We start from the raw sequence: 24377 nt of genomic DNA on the forward strand, positions 1-24377 counted from the left end.
GGGGTATTAATAGGATGAAAAAACACCTTGCGGGGATAAAAGGTGATATTGGATCGTGTAAAAAGGTTTCTCATGATGTGAGATACCAAATGTTGGAATATGTGAAGGAGTTTGAGTTGAAGAAAAAAGCTGAGAAACAACGTCAAGAAGAAATGTTTAGTGTGCCTTCTACAAATAGTGATTTGCAAGAAGATGATGATGTTCAAGAAGTATTTAGTAGTGGGTTGCCTAAAAAACCTGTTTTAGGTAAAAGAAAGGGTACAAAGCTAGTGGATAATTACTTTGCTCCAAGAACTACTCCAGGAGCTCAGCCTGGTCTTAAAAGTGTATTCCAAAGCAAAGAAAGGGTGAGGCAAGCTGATATGGCTATTGCAAGGTTTATGTATGACAATTGCATTCCCTTTAATGTAGTGAATTCAGTGTATTACCAAATGATGATTGATGCCATAGCTGCTGCTGGTCCTGGTTACAAAGGTCCATCTTATCATGCTGTACGAGTCCCTTTGTTGAGGGATAATAAGAAAGAAGTTCAGTTGTTGGTTGAGTCACAACGTAGGCATTAGGCAGAAGTTGGATGTACACTTATGGCTGATGGTTGGACAGATACTAGACATAGGTCATTGATTAATTTCCTTGTTTATTGTCCTAGGGGAATGGTATTTGTAAAATCAGTTGATGCCTTAGATATTGTGAAGAATACCAGAAACTTGTTTAAATTGTTTGATGAAGTAGTTACATGGGTTGGTCCAAAAAACATAGTTCACTTGGTTACTGATAATGCTTCCAACTATGTATCTGCTGGTAAATTGTTGTGTGAAAAGTATAAAACTATTAGTTGGTCTCCTTGTGCAGCACATTGTCTGAATCTTGTGTTGCAGGATATGGGGGAGATGTCTCATGTGGAGAGACTAAAAAATCGTGCAACCAAAGTTACAGTTTTTGTTTATAATCATGTAGCTTTGATTGCTTGGTTGAGGAAGAGACCTGGTTGGACAGATATTGTACGTGCAGGAGCAACAAGATTTGCTACTACCTTCCTTTCATTTGGAAGCCTTCATGTGCATAAGCATGACTTGCAAGCCTTAGTGACTAGCAAGTTCTTTGTGGACAATAGATTGGCAAGAGAGTCAAAGACAAAAGAAGTAGTTTCTACATATTGGATAATTCTTTTTGGGATGATATTAATGTTCTTGTCAAGATTTCATCACCACTCATTCGTTTGTTACGGATTGTTGATTCTGATCAAAGGCCTGCAATAGGATATGTGTATGAGGGCATGCATAGAGCATGGTTGGGAATCAAGAAGATCTTCCGAATGAAGAAGCACTTGTACAAGCCATACACCTCAATTATAAAAAACCGTTGGGACAAGCATTTGCGTAAAGATCTTCATGCTGCTGCATATTGGTTAAATCCCGCTTTTCAATATGATGAGGAGAATTTTTGTCGGAAACCAGCAGTAAATATGGCTATTTTGGACTACATTGGGACAAAATATGATGGTGATCAAGAAAAGGTAATTAGGGAAACCCAATATTTTCGGGACCGTATTGGGAGCTTTGATAGAGATCTTGCATTGTCAACAAGCAAGACCACTCATCCAGGTGAGAAGTAATTAGTTTACTTTAGTACTATAAACAAATCTTAGTTTCTTTGTTCACGTTAAAAGTTAGTTTTGTCACTATAATTAGAATAACTAAAGTGATTATTTAATTGAAAGTTTGTTTGTTTATGTTGATTAATATTAGATTATGTTGTGTTATGAAAATCAGATGAATGGTGGAAGTTGTGGGGTGCTGATGCTCCAAACTTGCAAAAATTGGCAATTAGAATCCTTAGCCAAACTTCCGCCTCTTCTGGATGTGAGCGTTGTTGGAGTTTATTTGATCAAATACATTCAAAGAGGAGGAATAGGTTGGAGCATCAAAGGCTCAATGATCTTGTATTTGTTAATCATAACTTGCGATTGAGACATAGGTAATTAAATGCTATATTTTGTCATTATATTAATTTTTAAGAAGTCATTTATATAATGTAATTGTTAGTTATTAATTATGTTCAAATTCCAATGATGAGCATGACATTTTATGCAGGCTTTACAACAAAAAGCTTAATTTTGATCCCATTGATTATGCAAGTATCGACAAAACTGATTTTTGGGTATTTGTGGAAGAGGAAGACCCGTATCTTAATTATGAAGAGTTGGAGAATGCAATTTATGAAGAGGGTGCATATCCAGCAAATGTAGAGGCTTCTTCTAATATTGAAGGTTAGTTTATATGTAAACAATTTGATAACCTATAGTAATTTTTCTTTTATTTTTTTCAAACTTACATAAACATTATAATAATTTTTCTTTTTATTTTGTTCAAACTTGTGTGTAGAATCTATAGATGATAGCAGTGAGGTTGAAGGAATTGATTTGGGAACATTTGGACAACCTATTGGCCCTCCTCCTGGATTTCCAGGGAATGATGACGAGCATGATAACTTTCATGACATTGATGATTTATGATCATAATAATTCTGTTTCAACGTTAAAGTTTTATTTTGTATTTTAGAGATAATTTCTATGTCTTTTTGTAAGACACAGTGTGTGACTTGGAGTTTGAAGTTAGTTTATTGTTTTTTAGAACTAAGTTTTATGTATTTTTGTAAGAAACAATGTGTAGTTATGTACTATAACTTGGAGGCTTGTTTATGTATTTTTACTTTGTACTTTTAAGTTTTATGGACTACATTGACTAGTTTGGACTACATTGGGGTGTGAATTTTGGTAATAGAAGCAGTACTAGTACCAGTACGGCAGTACTCTATCTATGGTTGGTTGCTTAATTATTAGTTATATATGTTTTACCTTTGTGTTAGTATAGTTAATTAGTAAGAGTAATGTCTTTTTGTGCTTTTGTAATAGAAGCAGGAATAGTACTTTGTAGCTTGTGCATGTCTGAGCTGGAATTTGGATATACCTGTAATGCATGTGCATGAAAGTACTTAGATAGTTAGATGAAGATTTTATTGCAAGTCCACTCTCTTGAGATCTAGCTAGGGCTATGCAGGTGAATATATTATATATAGATACTTCAAACTAATAATTTACAAAGTTTTGCCTTTTTCTCAGCGTGACTGCATTTGTGTATGTCTGTTGGTTGTCTTGAAAGTAAATTAGACTAATTTAGTTAATTTTTTTTATTAATTTAATGTTTTTATATATATTTAAAATAATTATTAAATTAATTATGACGTCATCACGGTTCGACCCCGGTCCGACCTCGGTTCGACCTTGAAACCCTTGAACCTCTCTCTTTTACGGTTCAATGAACGGTCCGGGTCTGAAAACCATGCTCAAAATGATACTAGCCAAACATTTATTTATATCTGTAATGTATTCATTTTGTAGTTGATAAATAAAAATCTTCTTTGAAAATATTAAATGACTAAATTGTTTTTTCTAGAAGGGTCCAGTTAATGGGTACCCTTAAGGCATTAGATAATAAACTATTTTAGGAAAGTTTTGATGCTAATTTTATGAGAAATACAAAAAAACTGTCTTTTTTTTTCTTCATAAAAAGTTTTTAAAAATATTTCCTAAACTAATGCCCTTAAAACATTCGTTAACTTTTCTATTTCTTAAAATTCTAGTAAGCAAAAGTCTTAAGGATATATTTAACCCCTTGACTTGCTTTTCTAGAAAGTCTGGTCTACAAAAGTTTTAAGGATATATATAGTCTAGCCCTATTTTCTCTGAATTAAAATAGTCTAATTAAATCAAAACTAATGAATATGGTGAGAAACGTATTATAATAATAATAATAATAATTATTATTATTATAATATTAATATTATTATTATTATTATTATAGTATTCCAAATCCGTCCAAATCAATATAGAATGGAGGAAACAAATATATGCGGCCGATACTAACAAAACTATTAAGGAGTCATAGCAAATTCTAAAATTTTGGTACTATTACTTTATTATTGTCATTGTTGTTTCATAGAACTTAAAATGATAGTAATTGTCAAACATTTATTTATACCCGTAATATATTCATTATAAAGTTGATAAATAAAACTCTTCTTGGAGAATTTTAAATGACTACTATGCCCCCTATTGACTTGCATTTTTGGAAAGTCTAGTAAACACAACCTTTATAAATATGACCCCTTCCCCTTGACTTGCCTTTTTCTAGGAAGTCAAGTAAACAAAAGTTACAAGGATATATGATCCCATCTGTATTTCGATGTGTTTTTTTTCCTGAATTAAGATAGTCTACTTCAACTTTATGGTAAAAGCCTTAGATCAAAACCAATGAATATGGTGGACATTTTAGTGTTAAGTCATTTCAAATCAATTCCCAACAGCTCCATTAACCAATTACAATCAGTGGGAAAAGGCCGTTTTCTCGTTGGCCTATCCACTTCCACCATCACACTAAAAATTCCAAGCAGGCCGGGACCCATTACTTTGGAAAATAAATCAATCGTGTAACATGCCATGGATTAATTAGTCGGAGAACAAGACTATATCAATACATTTTATGAATTCTTCTATAAAAAAACATTTTATGAAAAATAAAAAATAAAAACAAAATTGGTACCACCAAGGTTGTCAAAATCAAGATTCTACGTAGGATCGTGGAAGGTAAGTGGGATCGTGAATCGTAGGATCGTGAATCGTAGGATCAAATAGTGGATCACAAGATCCTACATATTTTCAAATTAAAGAAAAAAAACACATTGATAATAACTTTGTATGTTGAATAATCAAGCAAATTTTGAATTTATCCATTAAAAAAAAAAAAAGATTTGCATCATATGATGCAATTTGCATACAATGTCTATACTTTTTTTTTTTTTTTTTTGAAAGATCACTACGTCTATACTAATGGAACAAATATATTTAAGTTTTGACCCAATGTACCTAAAAAGTTAAATAAATGTTTAATTAGCAACCAAATACCAAAATATTTATCATCACATATGGAAATATTTTCCAAGTTCCAAATTTAAAATCCAAAATAAGTTATCAAATGGAAACTAGCTAACTGAAATATGAAATCCAAAAGCAAGATGAATATTAAGGTGGAACGAACATTTAATTAATCTAGGGTTCTTATAACCACTGTCCTAATCACCATCATCAAGTTCATCATCTATGCAAATATTGCATATTTGTATACTAGAGCTGCAAAAGAAATTAAAATACAACTTCACACTCAACTATTCAAGTTGTACCACTCAACAACAATTATAGAGAATGTTCAAAAAAATTCAATCAATCAATATGCAAATACAAGCATACTAATAAAATTATATATAAGAAATTTTTTTTTGTAATATTAGAACGAAAATTAGTATATTAATCAATCAAATTTAACAACATTATAGCTTAAAAGGTAGCAAAGCCAATATATAATTTTCATTTAGTAATGATGAAGCATTCTTACATTTTGATTAAAAGCTAATAGGCCAAGAATGTATTGACCCCTTGTGATGAATTAACCAATTAATTAGCCAAGTTAATTAATTAATTAATTCAATTAGCATGCAATAAGTGTGGTAGCATAATCAAATCACTAAATAAGTTAAAGTGCAGTGAAAAATAAATAGATACAATGATTTGTTTATGAATAGGAAAAACCTACATGGCAAAAACCCCACCGGATGATTTTAAGGTAACCATTCCCGAGAATCCACTATTATCACAAAAAACGGTTACAAGTAAAGGGATCCCAGTACCTTATACCAATCTATAGTTGAACTCTTACTACAATACCCAATTGGACTTATTGTAGTGACAATCTCTCATTTCAATGCACGGCTCCTAATACATGACTAACCAATTCGATGTGCGGATCCCAGTATGCGACTTACTCACCAACTTGAGAAAGATGTTAGTTGCAAAGTTTTTTAGTTCATCACACGATAAAGATCACGAAACTCCTTGGTTACAAAACCCTACTATGTACAAACACAGCAACTTCTGCAAGAAAAAGATGAACTAGGGCAAATTCTGTCTCCGATCACAATTTGCATGATCACAATTTGCATGAACACAACTTTGCTTCACACTTGTGCAACCTTTGACAGCCCTTAAAACAATCCCTACATATGTTTAGGGTTGTGAGGAAAGAAAGCCCAAACATCTATTCATGGATTGGATTGAAATCAACTCTGAAAAACTGAATTTCATAAACCTTGATAGATAGCTTATCTGTCAAGAAGCTGTCGAGCATCAGGTTTCAGTAGCCTTTTAAACCTCGATAGATACTAGCTGTCGAGCTAGCCGTCAAGATTTAAAATCCAACACTTCTTCACTTATTTCTTGGACAGATTTTCATGGCTTTAACATTTGAACTTGAAACATTGTTCCTTGAAGTATTAAACACATCCTAGATCTACCCAATTACAAATACAGTGTGTTTTGTCAAAAGATTAGCCAATTCTAAGTTGACATATGTTCCTAACATTAAATCACATATGTCCTAACACAAGCGAACTAGAAAGTAGATAACATTTGCTTAGGTTAACATAATTATATATAAAAAAATATAAAAAAAAAGTCATACCATCACAACATAGAAAAATAAAAACTCTTAAAACTTCATCAAAACCAAAAATTTATCCCATTAAGAAAAATCCAAAACTGATGTTTTAGTAGGATCGGTAGAATCGGTAAGATCCCATACAATCCTATACGATCCTACCATTTTTATGATCCTAGTGCAATCCTAAATGTTTTGGTAAGGTGGAATCATAAAATTGTGCAATCCTACGATTCAGATGGTGATTTTAACAACCATGGGTACCACTATCTTTTTAAGTTGGCAAGCATATTTGTACTGATCTATGTATAAATTAATATATTTTCATAAATAAAAAATTGGAGATTATATTTCAAAATTTGCATAGTTCATGTTTGGGCTAATTTTGATTTTATATCTTAATGTTTGGATTATAGTAATATAGTTATGTCGTTACTATGTTGTGATGAGGTATTTGTTGTCGTTATTGTTTTCAAAGTAATGGGTTGTAGCCCGCTTGGAATTTTCAGTGCGATGGTGAAAGTGGATAGGCCAACGAGAAAAAGGCCTTTTTCCACTGATTGTAATTGGTTGATGGAGTTGTTGGGAGTTGATTTAGAATGACTTAACACTAAAATGTCCACCATATTCATTGGTTTTGATCTAAGACTTATTTCCAAGAAGTTGAAGTAGACTATTTTAATTCAGGAAATAAAACACATCGAAAGACAGATGGGGTCATATATCCTGGCCAAAATGGCCAAATACCACAAATTTTTGAAATAATTTGTAAAAAAACACTGTTTCAGAACTATATAGGGAAATACCACTTTTTATGGAACTCGAGTTTCTTAAACTCGAGTTCCTAGGAGTTTTGCCACCGTGGCGTTACTGAGGTGGAAATTGGGCCATTAAAAAATGCTTTTTTTTTTTTTTTTCCCTAAGGTACTCGTGCTTGGTGAGCTTGGGTACCTTGTAAGGAACTCGAGTTTAATAAACTCGAGTTCCTTATAACTTTTTTGTTGTTGTTGTTGTTGTTGTTGTTGGGATTATTGACAAATAAACATAAACATAAAAATGAGTAGCTTTTTTTTTTTTTATGTTTTTATTTATTTAAATAGAAGCATTGTAAAATATAGAGATTTTAATTTCAAAATAATTTAATTTCTACATTAAGTAAAACTGTTCATTGTTTTCTCATAAAAATTGTTCACTGTTTTCTACATAAACTATTTCTAGGATTTTGCATAAAATTATTTTCTATTCAGCATTATTTAAAAAATTGTTCACTCTCTTTTCTGGTGAATGCCATCTTCGGTGGTTCTACCTAAGCCATTAAAGATGCAATGGCTGTCCTGAATCAAGAAATTATGTAACTGTGGTAGTCAATGTTGATGTGAATTTGAATTGGTTCAGAACCTTAGGAACAAGTACAACGAGTCCATGGCTTAGGTAATCATCTTGTTTTGTGTTTCATTCTCTTTTCCCTTTGCATACAAATTTCATTCTAGATATGATTCACATTTATTTGTTCATTCTAATGATTTCTGCCTTTATATAAACTACAAAATGACAATTCTTTGTTTGGGTTCTTGATTTTGAATAAACAGAGTAATATCAATAACATTCTGGTGAATGATCATTATTGACAACTACCCTCTAGGAAGCTGTTTTATATTCAGGTATTTGTTATTTTGTTAGCTTTAACACATTATTAAATAATTTACACAAAAAAGAGAGTAAACAATTTTTTAAATAATGTTGAACAGAAAATAATTTTATGCAGAATACTAGAAATAGTTTATGCAGAAAACAGATTTTATGAATGCAGTAAGCAGATTCGAATATACAGTAAACATGATGTGCAGAGAGGAAATTTTATTAATGTAGAAACATATTTTATCAATGCAGAAAAAGAGATTCGATTATTGTGAAATTCAAACATGAAAAAGCATTCAAATTTGGCTTTTAAATTTAGAAATCACGATTTCACTAGGTGTTTTATGAGAAAACAGTGAATAGTTTTTAAATAGTGAACAGAAAATAATTTACGCAGAAAAGAGAGTGAACAACTTGTTATAAAGTTTACACAGTAAGTTGTTATTAATTCTCATCTGGACCTATTAGTGACATTATATTTTTCCCTACCATTAACAACTTGTCATGCAGACTTTATTGTGAAATTTTTGAAAAAATATTGTGTTCATAACTTGCATAAAGAGAGGTAATTAAAACATATATATTTATATATATCTTGTCTTTTTTGGTAATTTACAACTCAAACCGCCACTTTTATAAGTATTAGCCAAACACTCAACTTTGTCAAAAAGCATTTTTTGATAGTTTTTACCAAACATGCTACTTAAAAAAAAAAAAAAAAACTCAGTTTCATATTTTACTTTTTAAAACTTCCACTTTTTCCAAAAGAACTGTTTGAAAAAGCTGAATCAAACTCACCTTAGTAGAACTAATAGATTGTGGTTTTTTTTTAGTTGCAACTTACGCATATGCAAGTAACAATAATATGCAAGTATTATAAAAGATTTAATTGCTTGAGTTCAAATCATCTCCTTCATTAATAAATAAGGAGTTATAAAAAAAAAATTAGAAAGGTTTTTTATTGATAATCTTAATTAAAGATATTATATATAAGGACAAATATACAAAATTATGCATGTTATATTATAATAATCATTCATTTAGTTAGAAAATAATTCTAAAATTATGTAATAATAACTCATTTAGTTATAATTTCTCAAAAAAATATATAAAGAAAATTCAGGATTAAAGCCATGCAATGCATGGAACTTTCACTAGTATCTTTTATAAATTTAAGCATTATAAAACATTTCATCCACACTTTAAGGGTATCATTTGATTTATGTTGACGACCCGACCTTACTCGAATAATATTGTGTGGTTTTTAATGGGAGATTTTTGGAGGCTTAATCCATGGAGCGGAGGCTTGGGCCGACAGGCCCAAGTCGGAGCGCTCATGGACAACAATGAACAGTTTTACTTAATGTAGAAATTAAATTCATATTTTGAAATTAAAATCTCTATATTTTACAATACTTCTATTTAAATAAATAAAAACATAAAAAAAAGCTACTTATTTTTATGTTTATGTTTATTTGTCAATAATCCCAACAACAACAACAACAACAACAACAACAACAACCAAAAAAAAAAAAAAATGTTATAAGGAACTCGAGTTTATTAAACTCGAGTTCCTTACAAGGTACTCGAGCTCAGTCTCGAGTACCTTAGGAAACAAAAAAAGAAGCATTTTTTAATGGCCTAATTTCCACCTCAGCAGCGCCACGGTGGCAAAACTCCTAGGAACTCGAGTTTAAGAAACTCGAGTTCCATAAAAAGTGATATTTCCCTATATAGTTCCGAAATATTGTTTTTTTACAAATTATTTCAAAAATTTGTGGTATTTGGCCATTTTGGCCCATATATCCTTATAACTTTTGTTTACTTGACTTCCTAGAAAAAAAAAAAAAAAATAGAAAAAAAGAAAGGCAAGTCAAGGGTTCATATGTATAAAAGTTGTGTTTACTAGATTTTCTAAAATGGCAAGTCAATGGAGGGCATATTAGTCATTTAAAATTCTCCCAGAAGAGTTTTATTTATTTTGTTTACTTGACTTCCTAGGGAAAAAAAAAAAAAAAAGAGCGAGTCAAGGGGTCATCTAATCTAATCTAATCTAATCTAATCTAATCTATATATATATATAAAACCAAAGCCTCTGCTAGCTCCACAATTTTCCACGTCACTCTTTTTTTTTTTTTTTTTTTAATTCTTCTTAATAATTATATATATATATATATATATATAGATTATCAATTATAACCCTAATCCTTTCACGTCACCTCTTCTTCTTTTTTTTTTTTTTTTTTAAATTCTTCTTAACGTTTTTTTTTTTTTAATTCTTCTTAACTTTATATATATATATATATATATATATATATTATAGATTATCAAATTATAACCCTAATCCAAGTTACAACTCCCTCTTCAGCCTTCACGTCTAAACCCCAAAACCTCTCTGTTTTCTAATATATGCCAAAACTCAATCCTCCCGCCGCTGATGCCGCCATGGATCACCGCCACTACATCGATTTCTCTTTGCCTCTCCATCATCGCTCAATCTAGCCCATCATGTTTTATTTTGAGGTAATTAAAACATGTTTTTTACTCTCCTTTATTTCTATATATTGCTCTCTTTCTATCCACTTCAATTGTTCATGGAATTTTGTTAGTTTGTGGTTGTGGGTTGCTCTGGATTTAAGTTTTTTTGTTTTTGTTTTCATGGAATTTTTGTTGGTTTGTGGTTGTGGGTTGCGGGTTGCTCTGGATTTAAGTTTTTTTTTTTTTTTCTTTGCAGATTTCCACGTTTTCTTCTTCTTACTTTGTTGTCAAATCTATGGCAAAGAACAATCACAAAATTTTTGTAATTAGATTTTCTTTTTCCGTTTTTTTTGTGTGCAATTTTTATTGGATTTTTGGTTTCTTGGGATTCTTCTATTTGGTTTTAATTTTGGGTTTGTTTTAGTTGATATATAGTGTTTTTCTCATCTTCATTTTACATTGGTTTGGATTTTCTTTTTCCCTTTTTTTGGTTATGCAATTTTTATTGGATTTTTGTTTCCTGGGATTCTTCTATTTGATTTCAATTTTGGCTTTGTTTTGGTTTGATATGTAGTGTTACTGTCGTCTTCATTTACATTGGTTTTCCCTTTTTATAAATTATTATAATCTCTGGATCTTATTATATGATAGCCTATGGAATGTTATGTTGGGGCTGCCACTATTTTGGATTTCGTGGGAATTTTTTTTGAAGGTTGGGGTTGGTTAGTATAGTTGTTTGAGATTGCTGAACATGTGTTTGATAGAATGCTTAGATGCTGGTGTTGCTGCAACATGGTACTCTCTTTTCTTTTTAAAATTCTCTCTTTTCATTAAGTTTTTTTTTCTTACATGTACACAAGCCGTTTGATAAAATTTGTAAGTGATTTTTTGTTGTTGTTCTAGAAGTCATAATACATGGAGAGTGGTAAGAAGGAAGATAAGTAGGGAATGTGATGATGTGTTGTTGATTTAATCAGGGTGAGATGTATTTGTTGGCCTTATTTCTCAATGTCATTTTTTGTGTGATGTAAAAACATGACTGTCATTTTTTTTTATGCTTTTTCAATTGAACTAGGATGGATTTTTTTTCTCCAACTTAAATGAATGACTGGCTTTTATGTGTTGCACCTATTCTTTGAACTTGCTTTCAAGTTTCACACGATTATATTCTTTAAGAAAACATGTACATACTCCAAATTAAAAGGTAGACTCTAACTATTTGTATTAAAAATTTGTTGTTTTTTTCCTCTTGGAATATACTTTTAAATCCTTTATGAGATTTTGTGTTACCAATATTTGCTATAGCTCAATTTGTTGTATAATTTATAGTGGTGGAACTACTGAGTGTGTATTTTGGTTTCTACAATGAAAATTGTTGATTTGAGATCTCTAAATGTGACAAGAATTATTTGCGAAGTTGTGAAGTTTTGTTTAAAGGTGGGGAGTAGAATTTTGTGTTGGGCCGGAAACATAGGCAACCACAAAATTTTAGAGGGTGGTTAGAGATGATCACCCGGAATGGAAGTGGTGGCTAGATGGTATGGATGATATAATATATTAAGTAAATGTTTTGAGTTGTTGTGAGAGTGAATATTATTTTTTCACTTTAACATTAGAGAAATCGTTGCATCAATAATAAAAGCATACACAAGTAACTTCATTCTATTTTTCTCCTCAAAATTTTGATAGATATGGTAGTAACTTCAAAGCATACACAAGTAATTTATTCATATTATTTTTTTCCTATAAAGTTTTATTCTCTCATCGTCACCATTATCTACTCATCAATATATTTTAGCGTACCAATTACTTGCATTGGTACCAATTAATGAATTTCCAATAGGTTTAATTCTTTTTCTTGGTGATAGGTTTCAAATTTGCTACATAGTACGTTTGGTCTTTGTTTTCCTTTTTGTTCTTGAAAAGATATAATAATTTCATCGTTAGAAGATAGTTGGAAATATTTACAAATTTTCAATTAGTCCAGAAATTTGATTTTCCAGGTTCCAGGGATGAAGGAGATCAAAATTTCAAAGGCCAATTTGATGTAAGCCGTGGCTTTTGTGATGGGTGGAATTCAAGAAGCCTGCAATGATATTTAAATATACATAATACCAAGTTTTGTATTTTTATATTCCCAGTATGTGATATATTGTTTTAACCAATCCAGTTGATTGTATTTTTATACTCCCAGTATTTGATAATTGTTTTAACCAATCCAGTTGATTGTATTAGTTGCGGTGGAGGTTGGCTATTATGGTCAAATCGAAACCAAAGGCAAGTTAGCTGGACCTACCAATTTGAGCATTGGCCACATCCTTAATGATGTTAGACTACTTGGTAGTTACTACTTGGTAGTTGGTTCTTCTATTAGGAATATATTTTTCTCTTGTGGCTCCTTGAACAAACGGACCAACAGAGAAGATAGCATTTGAAGCAAAGAACTAGCTGGGTTTGCTAGACAATGATGTATTGGATGGAGGAGTATCCCCCATGTATTAAGACTCTACTAAACAGTAATGTACCTGCTCATTGAAAAAAAAAAAAAAAAAACCCAAATGTATTTGTAGCATTTTTTAGTGGAATTTCTTGCTTCCTTTCGGCATTTTTACTATAGTGATACTCCAAAAAATTTTAAATCAAATATTTTTTTTTTCTATTAAAAGTTGTGCTATTACCCCAATCCATTAAAAATTACTACTCATGTTTTAGTTTTAAAGTTGTAATATCTATTGAACAATATAGTATTTTGTGTTTAAATGCATTAATATTGTTCTTTTTTTAAAACCAAAAAATTGTCATATTTGAATGATATCTTGAATAATCACTAACTATATATAGTATATTATTAATGTCATCTCTTATTTATAAGCATTTCAATTAATTATATAAGTTATTCCAACTAAAATAAAATGAAATGAAGATTTAAAATAATATTTTAAACTACCATAAATAAATATTTGATATAAACTAAAATTAATAAAATTCTCTTTTTAAAATCTTATTTTCAATAGTTTTCCCGTGCATCGCACGGGTTAGCGACTAGTACAATATATAAAAGCAGAAGCTTTTAACCAGGTGTTGACACGTTAGCAAAAATGCCCCCTTCAAAAACTGACACGTATAGAAAAAAAAGATAACTTAAAATGCTGCCACGTTTACAAATAAGAAGCGAAAAATTATATTGCTTGACAACTTGACACCGTTTGATGTTCTATGAGTATATAAAAAAAAACGGTTAAAATAAAATTAAAAAAAAAAAAAAAAGGCTTGCAACTAAAAAAACACGAGCGATACAGAGAAAGGGAAGGAGAGAAAAAAAAAAGCTTGCGATACAGGGGAGAGACAGAGTTCGTGCGGCCGGCCATCACCATCCCTTGCCAGACTTAGACCACCGGAACCGGCACCGGTAACCTAAAGGTGCATGCAGGAATTGAGATGCGGAGATAGAGAGAACTAGCACCGGTAATTTTTTTTTTTTTCCTTTCTTTCTTAGATCTAGGTATGAAATTTGAATTAGTTTTGAGAATTTTGGTTGGATTGATTTTTATTTAGGTATTTGGGTTACATTTGGTTTGGATTTTAAAAGAGAAGAGAGAAATTACTGAAAGGATGCGTTGTTAATAGTGATGCGTTGTTAAGGCACAGGGAAGAAAGACAGACATCTCAGGGCCGGTACTACCGTCGGCCTCCAACCACAAGGAAACTTTATTTCTTCTGCCGTCGTACCGCCAGAGCTATTATTGGGTAGGTTCCTTTGACTCTCTGTTGATTTTTTTCAAGTATAGATTCACTATGCGATCTCAACTGCACTCTTTGTTTTTGTTTCTTTATTTATTTCTGGGTTGGTAGGTGGAAAGGCCAAGCCTTTGAGGCAACCCAAAGTCTAAGAAGAATGGGTACAGTTAGGTCTTTTTTTCCCTTTATTGAAATCTCTTTCAATTTGTGTTTCAAAGTTTGTAGTTTTAATGGATTGGTACTTTGGGTTAGATTTTTTATTGACTATTTCTCATTGCGTCATGTGACTTTTTCTCATTTCTCATTGTTCCTTTTTCAGTCGTTTACTTATTTAGTTTCCAAACAATGGTGCCTGTTCATTTTGCGGATTGAACAGTTTCAGTATATATGTTTCAGACCCACATAACTTTTCATCCCTAAAGATGCTGCCTAAACTAACAACGCTTCAATCAAAGCTAAATAACTTCCCTTAAGCGTTAATACCAATTCATTGCTTCAAACACCACTGTCTCTTAAAACCCATATTTCTTCTTCTTCGTTGCACAATCTCAATAAACACTTCAAAACCACAGAAATCCCCACTCAAATCTAGGAGACTGCCTCTCATGGCATTTACAAGGTCTGGGTGGGCATTTACAATGTTTGCTTAGAGGTCGTGTTCTCCTTTTTTTGCAAGCCAACAAATGGGATATTAGAACAGATCAAGATTCAAGGACTAAGATGGTTCCGTTGGAGAGAGGCTACGGTGATTTTCTCTTAATGGGATTTCGCCAGAATCATCTGACTGTTGGGAAGACAATACAGTATGTTGGGTTTGGTTTTTGATTTTGCTATTGCTCTTGCTTTGCTTTGCTTTTATGTTTATTTCAATTAAATCTTCAAATTAGTTGATAAAGCATTGGAAGTGATGCATGTCCAATGTTGCTCATGCAAAGTATTTTATTTAAATTTATTTCTGATTGATTACCAGGATAAATGAGTGGAAGAGATTAGAAATTTAGATCTTCATAATATGTTTTTTAGGGGGTCTGTGATCTCTCTTTAGTTCTTAAGCTATCACTTGCCCAAATACCTTTGACTATGTTCATAAATTTATATATTTTGTTTGTGTTCATATTTTTGATTGAAAGGTGAATCTTGGGTTTGTGTTTTCCTATCAAATTGAGATAGATCTCTACTTCCTTAGTATTTTTGTAATCTTCTGACAATGGCTCTCCCTCCTCTCATACAAATGGATAGTGAGTAGGCAATTTTTACATTTGAGTATAATACTATTGGATACTTACAATATTGCACATTCTAAGTCTAATAGAAATTCTAACTCTCCCATATACCAATTTTATTGTTTATTTATTTTGTTATTAAACTGTTCATCTTTCTTACAAATAAACAATATTGGATGTGATATTGATAGTTTGCTATTTTAGTAAAGCACTGATTCATGGCTTTCATATGTATGTTGCATTCTAATTATTGGATGAAATCTTAAATAATTGTTGATGCATTTGCATCACTTGGATTGAAGGTTCAAAAAAGGTACATTTTCAAGGTATGACTTCTTTAGGTATATATTTTAAATTTTTGAGAAGATAATCATATTGACAGATTAATAAGGATATATTAGTAAGTGCATCTTTCCATAGAGAATGTATATTGAAAGTTTCAAGGAGGCTGAAAATAATGATATATGAATCATTACAATTCCATTAGTCAAATTGTGTTTACAAATCATTACATTTCCAGGTGTTTAAGGAAATTATGATCTATGTTCAATTGAGATGAAGATTACAAATAAATTGAGCAGCCCATTTTAAAAAGATGGCCAACACATATTTGCTTTTGATAATAATCTCTCCCCCTTTGCAGGTTTAATTTTTTTGTTTGTTGAGAAACCTCCCCCTTTGCAGTTGGTTGGCCAATCATTAATTCTATTAATGATTGGATTTAGAATGTCAGGTTAGTTGGGTGATAACATGGTTTTAAGTTGCAGAAGTATCTAACAATGATTTATCATATATATTTTGAATTTGAGGTAATGTAACTACTACAAATGCTTAGTCACATAAAAATATTAATAGAGAAAGACAAAAGGATATGTAGTATGTTATTTAGCTGAAGATATGGCTGATAGGGCTGATGGGGCTGATAGCAAGGCAAGTTATTCTTTTTGGAAAATTTTTAAATGAGCCAAAAGCAACTTCTAAATTGAGTTCTATTTGTAATATTGCACTTTATGTATATACTAATGTCTCTCCTGTAATTATGTGACTCATATGGATTTGTTGTGCTAGGGAAATCATGGTCCAATCCCAATAATTTTTTGTAGTGCATTTGCATCAAGTAGAATTCATGTATGTAATTTCAGCCAATCTGATGTAGATATGGGAATAAGGAAAAAGTATACCACTAATGCTTGGGAAGCCTAAGTATACCACTGATAATATAGCAGTCCTATAGGTAAGTGCTCTGCTTATAATCCTTTTGGAGATTACTTTATGGGGATATTTAGATTTTCTTAAGAATTTTGATTCATGGGAACTGTTTTTGTTAAGGTGGTGATGTCATTGTTACAAAAAGAGGAAAATGAAGTTTATAAGAGGCCTAAATCTGGGATAAAGAAAGGGTATTTCTTTCCCCATTGTTAGGAAGTTTGAATATGCAAAATATTGATAACCTAATAAATTTTTGTTAGTTATGTTGTCACTTTTGTTCGTGTCATCAACCTAAAAGGTATAAGGTACTGTGATTGATAAATTAAAGTGCTTCTTAAGAACTTTTTATACATTTATTTTTATCCTACTTAGTTTCTGAAAATATTTTTTTTCATCTATTCTTTGTTTGCCAATATCTGTTTCTTTCTAATGGTCAAGGTTTCAGTGAGTTTTTTGTTAAAGTTATATATTGTGTTGAATTCTTTTTTATTTTATTTATCATTTGCATCTCTTTTTAAAAAAGAAAAGTTTTGCACATCACTTTTTAAAAAAGATAGCATCCTAAGGCCGTGGAAGGTAATTAGAAGAAGCCAATATATATATATATATATATTTTTTTTTTTTGGCAGTGTATGCCATATATATATATATATATATTTTTTGGCAGTGTATGCCTAAGTTTTTGTTGGCTTGGTTCCTTATTTCTTTGCCATAGTCAAACATTCTATATATTTGTTTTTGCTTTTTATATATTTTGTTGGCTTGATGAGCACAGGGGAAAGTTTCCAAATTCTTATTAAACTTGCAAGATTATGAATACCCACACACCGTTTTGATATACAATTCTTTCTTTCTCTCTCTGAATTCAGTTATGCTAGATTATTTTTGTCCAAGATCAGTATTATGCGGAAGCAGCATGTTGATTCGTGTAAGTTTCAAATAATTTTAGTCACTGATTGCTATGTAAGTTTTGTAGTTTTGGGTTGCAGAATTCGTAATTTTGAAAATTGAATACAATTGCAATTCGCCCTATTTGTTTTGGTTATTTGTTGTATTATAAGAACATAATACGTTCAATATGGTGATTTGAAAGCTTTTCCTTGCTTTCAAGAGGTGCTAAATCAAATAAATATAAGACACATTGGTGAGAATCTATGATTCCATTTAGTTTTGGTGAGAATCTGTATCTTCCTAAGAAACAGTGTAACATTTGCACAATACCTCTCTTTGTATCTTCCTAAGAAACAGCGTCCATTCGATTTACGCCATCTTTGTTTGTTTGTTTCTCTACTTTGTTTTTTGAAGAGATTTTTCTTCCCTTTGTTTGTTTATCTTAATGATACATTTTTCTGTGATTATTGTTTCTCCATAAGATTTTTTAATGTTCCAAACCATAAACTCAGATTGAATGTGGGTCTGCCAATAATGTAGTTATGTTTCCCAATTAGCCTTGAACTAATGTAAATGACTCTGCCATTTTTGTTATCTTTGGTCCCAAAGTGGTTACTTTGAAAGTGTATAAGCTGGATGAAGAGTGGAGTCAATGGGAGTTGGAAAAAAAAACATGGGTGATCGAACTTTTGTTTTGGGTAATGATTTTTGTTTACTGATTTCGGCTGAAGAGTTTACTGGGTATAAAAGGAATTGCATTTTCTTCAATGATCAAAATGGAACTCATGTTTTCTTTCTATTGTCCATCCATCCTGGCTTCTCTCAAATTTGCTTTAGACCTATGTAAGATAGTACACTTACAAAGTTTCTTATTGAGTTAAAATAAAGGAAGACATTATGAAATTGAGAAGTTGATTTTTAACAGCATAATGTGCTTGCGATTTACTTTTTTTGTTATACAGATCAAAAAGAGTGGTGGATTGGGTTCCAATAACTTTCTTTTTGGGGACCTGAATTTGAAGCAAAGAAATAGAAAGAGAATGTGTAATACAGAATTCAATTTAATTTTCAGTTTCTGTTTTCCATCCTACCTGTTTTGCTGTTTTTGAAGAGTGATTGAAATTGTAGATCTTTGAAATCTGAAAGTGTAATGTTTTTTATACAAAGTTGATTATCTCTTAGATTTTAGTTAATATTCCACTCTATCTGCATAATTACTAGGGTTAGATACTTTAAACTTTTATATTAATGGTAGATAGTGTATGCAGCAACCAATGTGGCCGATTGCAGATACTTATTTTTATTGAGAAAGTTATTTATATATAGATACTTTATTAGTCATTATGAAAATGAAATAATGACTAAAAATTTGCTAAAAATTCTGCTACACCAATAAAATATGGACATCTAATCACGGTTAAAGACCATTTTAAAATCTGTCTGTTAATGATCCTATGGAATTTTCAACTTAGTGCTATTTTCCCCATGTTTTTAACACGTGAAAGCAATTAGTTGGATGGTATGGAATAGTAAATGTGGGTATTGTTAGAGAGAACATAATATTTTGTGTGTTGAATGAATGGTCCAAACTCCATATTTTGGGCAAAATTTCAGGTTGAAGAAGGGACATAAACGTGGTATTAATTAGTAGTGCTTCATAAGTAATAGTTATCTTTAAAGTTTGCAAAATGAACCAATTTGATTGCTATGCCAATCTAGACACTAATGTGTCATGAATTTGGCATATTAGCAACAAAATTCTGGAATTTATGATTAATTCTCTTAGCAACCAAACATTACAACCTTTTTCTTTTTTTTATATTTATATTTTTAAATTATTGAAGGAATATCTTTTAAGGACCTTTCCCAACAAACAGATTGAGCATATCTTCCATAAAACCAATTGCTTTATGGACATTTGCAAGATTTCGATAGTTTAAGACTTATTAATTTATTAATCCTTGATAAGGAGGGTATAAAAAAACCTTGAATCAATTAGTTAGAACTTATGAGATTTCAATTAACATTTTCTCTAGATCATGTGTTGATGCTAAGTTATGTTTGTCTTTTAGAAGAACACCTACACATGAACATCATTATTTGAACAACTAACCATCCACCCCCTTCCCTATTTTAAGCTGATTGTTTTCTAATTCATAAAATGATCCCGCGCAATGCGCGGGTTAAATACTAGTTTGAATAACAATTAGAGATATGAGATTTGGACTATAGTTTTCCTAGTAAAGAAGAAAAAGTTATACTATCGAGTTACAAAACTCTTGACAATGACAATAGGCATTAGGAATATAAAATAAAATGTTTTCTCAAATAAAATGATAGTAGTTCTGCTAGTAATGATTTTTTGAAAATTTAGTAATTAAAGGGGCTTGCTGTAGTTAGAGTTGAGATTTTTTGCACTAATGAAACCTAAATAGATTAAAAGCCATACTTTACACACAATTATCATTTCACATAGGTTCTACTGTTGGAATTTGCTCACTTGTCAAGATCATATGATAGAATACAGAAAACCTAAATTTGTTTGACTAGGTTGAATGTAATCGCTTAATTAATAAAAGTTTTTAAAATTTTAAAACATGGCTAGCTAATGGAAATACTTTTGCTACATGTGATATGTGGGGGCTAGTTAATCAATAATTATTAAAACCGTGTTAACTGGGCCTGTGACCCATCCGAGGACGTTAAACCATCTGAGGAGGCCCACATAAGGTTATAAGGGGAACCAAATGAAAATAGGAGTAGATATCACACGAGATGGGTCCAATATTCGTCCGAGGACAAAATCCTTCTCGGCAATATGTGTCCTTGGACGACTTGAACGCCGTATTGTCACAAACACACTTCAAAGCTACATTACCACTAAAGGTGGGACATGGGGTCAAAGGTAAGAAACAAAAGATAAACAAATATCTTTAACAACTGCTGTCTCTGCATTAATTATCTCTCAACCAACTCTTTGGCCGCATTAATGTGGAGGTGATGCCTGAACAGTGATGAAGCAGCCTTACAGCTGCTGGTTGGAGGTTCCAGGAGGTGTTGGATGGGACAGGAAGGGATCCCCTGAATCCAACCTACACGTGTGTGGTGAAGATGACACCAAGAGGGCAGTATATAATATGGAAGAATGCATTAAGAGAAGGGATGGGAAGTTCTAAACAATTGATGCTTAGAAGAAAATCTTACGAAATAAAGAACTTAGCTTGTTTCAAGAATAAATTGGTCGTAATATCTGTATTAATCCATCTAGAAACGTTAAGTTTAATTGTTTTTCTTTTCAAGTTAATCTAGTTCTTTTATATCCACGCTCTACAAATTTATTGTTTGGGTCTTTAGCGTTCGAACCCAATATGAGTTTGGGATCGACACAAATTGAGTCTTTACAATTGGCACCGTCTGTGGGAAGAGCTTGATTTAGAGTAAAAGAAATTTGGTTCAACGTTCATGATGGAGGAAGTAGGTCCACATCACTACGCAGTAGGACCACATCAGGTAGATGCCAACCCACACCAAGCAGAGTTAAGAGGCTCCCAGCATGGTAATCCACACCGGAGTCTCGAACGGAGAGAAGGCCGTGAGGGGAGTGTGTGCACAACTCATACCACCAAAAGTCACTCCCATGGGAAGAGTCATGTTTCCCATGCAAAGAATGACAGGGACCTGCAACATGAAATTGACGAGTTAAAAAGAGAGTTGCACCACGCCAGGCGAGGACGTTCCCGGCCTAGCTCCGAACCATCATCCGAGGAGATGAATAGAGCTAGTTATAGGCGGAGATCCAGAACTCCACCTAGTGAGACTTTTTCCTTTGAAGAGGAGCATAGCCATCGACATAGGTGCAAAAGCCTGCCTAGCAAGGGCTTGGGGAACAACGCCATGAACAAAGCGTTAAGCTAAGTCTCAAAATCACCCTTCACAAGGAATATAGAAGATGCGATTCTTCCTCGACGATTCCACCAGCCTACATTTACCCTATATGATGGTCGAACAAACCTAGTAGAACATGTTAGCCATTTTAGCCAAAGGATGGCTATCTACTCTAGGGATGAGGCCTTGATGTGCAAGGTCTTTTCATCAAGTTTGGGTCCGGTGGCAATGAGATGGTTTAACAGTTTAAGGGCCAACTCTATTGAGTCCTTCAAAAAGGTTACCCGGGCTTTTGGCGTTCGCTTTATCACTTGCAGTAGGGTTCCTCGGCCTTTGGGATCCTTGCTGTCTATGTCCATGCGAGAGGGCGAGACTCTTAAAACTTATTCAGATAGATACTAGGAAATGTTTAACGAAATAGAGGGAGAGCATGATGATGTGGCTATAAGTACTTTCAAGGCTGGTTTTCTAGCCGAGCATGATTTAAGGAAATCTCTAACTGGTAAACCTATTACCAGTGTACACCAATTAATGGATAAGATTGACAAGTATAGAAAAGTAGAAGAAGACCAACTTCAGGGAAAAGGAAAGACTAAGGTAATCCCTTAGGAGAGGAGGGATTTCAGGTTGGACCGTTACAATAGTAACCGACCTCGGAAAGACTTCGTTGGCAATCAGGTTTTGTTGACACCCAGATGGTTAATGCAGTGTTTCGGGAGCTAGTGCAGCAGGTATTGGAGAAGATAAAGAACGAGCTCTTTTTTAAATGGCCAAACAAGATGGCAGGAGAGCCTAAGAGACAAAACCCGAACCTTTATTGCCACTATCATCAGGATTATGGGCATACGACGGAAGATTGCAGGAATTTATGGGACTATTTAGAGCAGCTGGTTCGAGAGGGGAAATTGAAGCAACTCTTGCATCATTCCAGTGGTAGGGTAAGCCAGGCAGGCTTAGAGATGCGTGGGGACGCTTCTTCAAAACTTCCCCTTGGCACAATAAATGTTATTTTTGCCGCCCTAGGGAAGACTGGATCTTGTGCTTCCAGGGTACTGTCGGTGTTCTGACCTCCGGCCGAGGAGCATAGCCAAGCGTTGAAAAGAGCCAGGGTGGACATCCCCTTAATTTTGGGCTTTTCGGATGAGGACAAGGTTGGAACCATATAGCCCCATGATGATGCTCTGGTGGTCACGCTGAGAATTAGTGGGTACGATGTAAAAATGGTGATGATTGATCAAGGTAGTACTGTTGATATAATGTACCTAGATTTGTATAAAGGGCTAGGTTTGAAGCATGAGGACTTGGTAGCCTACAGTTCCCCTCTGGTGAGTTTTGAGGGAAGGATGGTCATTCCAAGGGGACAGATCAGACTACTTGTGCAAATCGGTATGGAAGTGGTGGAGGTGGACTTCATTGTTGTAGACGTTTTCTCTCCATACATGGCCATTATGGGCAGACCTTGGCTTTATACCCTAGGAGCAGTCTCATCTACTCTACATCAGAAAGTGAAGTACCTATCTGGAGGCCAAGTATTGGAGATAGTAGGAAGCCAGGTTGCAGCTCGATAGTGCCTGGTAACGGCTATACAACATCGGCGAGAGGCAGAGACCTCGACTACCGCCGATAATAGATTATAGCAACTAAAACCCCCAGCATTACCCTTAGATGGACCAGCCAACGAGGTAAAGTGTGAAAATTTGGAAGGGGTAATTGTTACTGATGATCCGGAAAGATTTTTCCAGGTTGGGGCTAAACTGCATTTGCAAGAGAATGAGCGATTGCTGGAATTCCTCAGAGAAAATGTAGATGTGTTCGCATGGAGCCCATATGAAGCCCCAAGTGTAGATCCGAATTTCATTTGTCATCGACTCAACGTGAATCCTTCCGTTATTCCGAAAAGACAGTCACCTAGGAGACCATAAAAAAAGCACGCTGAAACTATCAGAAGTGGGGTGGCCAAGCTCAAGCAGGCTGGGGCTATCAAAGAAGTTTTTTACCCTCAATGGTTAGCCAATACGATGGTGGTAAAGAAGAAGACGGGAAAGTGGCGAGTGTGCGTGGATTTCACGGACCTCAATAAGGCTTATCCCAAGGATCCTTTTCCCATGTTGAAGATAGACCAGTTGGTGGATGCAACCGTTGGTCATCCTCAGATGAGTTTTTTGGATGCTTTTCAAGGATATCACCAAATACCGCTAGCATTGGACGATCAAGAGAAGACGACTTTCGTCACCCTTATTGGAAACTATCATTATAAAGTGATGCCCTTTGGTTTGAAAAATGCAGGATCGACTTATCAATGGATGATGACTAAAATGTTCGAACCATAACTGGGAAGAAACATTGAAGTCTATATCGATGATATGGTAGTGAAGAGTAAAGTGGTGTCCGAGCATGTGGAAGATCTTATGAACATCTTTGGAATACTGAGAAAGCATAAGCTACGTCTGAATGATTCAAAGTGTTCCTTTGGTGTAGGCTCTAGGAGGTTCTTGGGGTACATGGTGACTCATAGAGGAATTGAGATGAACCCAGATTAGATTAAGGCCATCAACGATTTATAAGCACCTCGGAATCCAAAAGAAATGCAGAAATTGACTAGAATGACTGCTGTTTTGAACCGATTTATCTCCAGGTCGGCCGAGAGGTGCCGTCCCTTTTTCCTTCTACTGCATAAGTGGAAATGATTTGAATGGACTGAGGAGTGTTCTGTGGCATTTTAACAGTTGAAAGAATACCTGTCCAGGCCGCCTATCATGTCTAGTCC

The 24377-nt window shown here is 33.2% G+C and overlaps 2 protein-coding genes and 3 long non-coding RNA genes across 6 annotated transcripts; all 5 read left to right on the top strand.

The window, feature by feature from the left end:
• The first annotated feature begins 1297 nt into the window (after nucleotides 1–1297).
• On the top strand, nucleotides 1298–2520 carry LOC115982846. Its single transcript, XM_031105567.1, has 4 exons — nucleotides 1298–1604; nucleotides 1773–1977; nucleotides 2094–2269; nucleotides 2385–2520. The coding sequence occupies exons 1-4, from the start codon at nucleotides 1316–1318 to the stop codon at nucleotides 2513–2515; spliced, it is 801 nt and encodes a 266-aa protein (XP_030961427.1). The 5' UTR covers nucleotides 1298–1315; the 3' UTR covers nucleotides 2516–2520.
• Nucleotides 2521–10525: 8005 nt separating this feature from the next.
• LOC115982459 lies at nucleotides 10526–13217 on the top strand. The gene is made up of 2 exons (XR_004089625.1): nucleotides 10526–10709; nucleotides 12668–13217. It is a non-coding gene; the product is annotated as an uncharacterized LOC115982459 (long non-coding RNA).
• Nucleotides 13218–13736: 519 nt separating this feature from the next.
• LOC115978837 lies at nucleotides 13737–18925 on the top strand. Of its 2 annotated transcripts, none has more exons than XR_004088881.1 (6): nucleotides 13737–14129; nucleotides 14220–14411; nucleotides 14517–14563; nucleotides 14722–15205; nucleotides 17704–17762; nucleotides 18688–18925. It is a non-coding gene; the product is annotated as an uncharacterized LOC115978837 (long non-coding RNA). The 2 variants fall into 2 exon arrangements; XR_004088882.1 differs by having other exon boundaries at nucleotides 14292–14411.
• LOC115978838 lies at nucleotides 15437–16963 on the top strand. Its single transcript, XR_004088883.1, has 2 exons — nucleotides 15437–16358; nucleotides 16729–16963. It is a non-coding gene; the product is annotated as an uncharacterized LOC115978838 (long non-coding RNA).
• Nucleotides 18926–22015: 3090 nt separating the features above from the next.
• LOC115981374 lies at nucleotides 22016–22677 on the top strand. Its single transcript, XM_031103518.1, has 2 exons — nucleotides 22016–22207; nucleotides 22306–22677. Exons 1-2 carry the CDS (start codon nucleotides 22016–22018, stop codon nucleotides 22675–22677), a joined length of 564 nt encoding a protein of 187 aa, XP_030959378.1.
• The last annotated feature ends 1700 nt before the right edge of the window (nucleotides 22678–24377 follow it).

Source organism: Quercus lobata, chromosome 3, assembly GCF_001633185.2.
Source record: "Quercus lobata isolate SW786 chromosome 3, ValleyOak3.0 Primary Assembly, whole genome shotgun sequence".
In the NCBI taxonomy this organism is placed as follows: domain Eukaryota; kingdom Viridiplantae; phylum Streptophyta; class Magnoliopsida; order Fagales; family Fagaceae; genus Quercus; species Quercus lobata.

Coding starts and splice junctions, on each gene's coding strand:
- LOC115982846 (XM_031105567.1), top strand. CDS start 1,316: ATGAAGAAGCACTTGTACAAGCCATACACCTCAATTATAAAAAACCGT. Junction 1,605..1,772: donor AAGCAAGACCACTCATCCAG/GTGAGAAGTAAT, acceptor TATGAAAATCAG/ATGAATGGTGGAAGTTGTGG. Junction 2,270..2,384: donor GGCTTCTTCTAATATTGAAG/GTTAGTTTATAT, acceptor ACTTGTGTGTAG/AATCTATAGATGATAGCAGT.
- LOC115981374 (XM_031103518.1), top strand. CDS start 22,016: ATGTTTAACGAAATAGAGGGAGAGCATGATGATGTGGCTATAAGTACT. Junction 22,208..22,305: donor AGGGAAAAGGAAAGACTAAG/GTAATCCCTTAG, acceptor GTTGACACCCAG/ATGGTTAATGCAGTGTTTCG.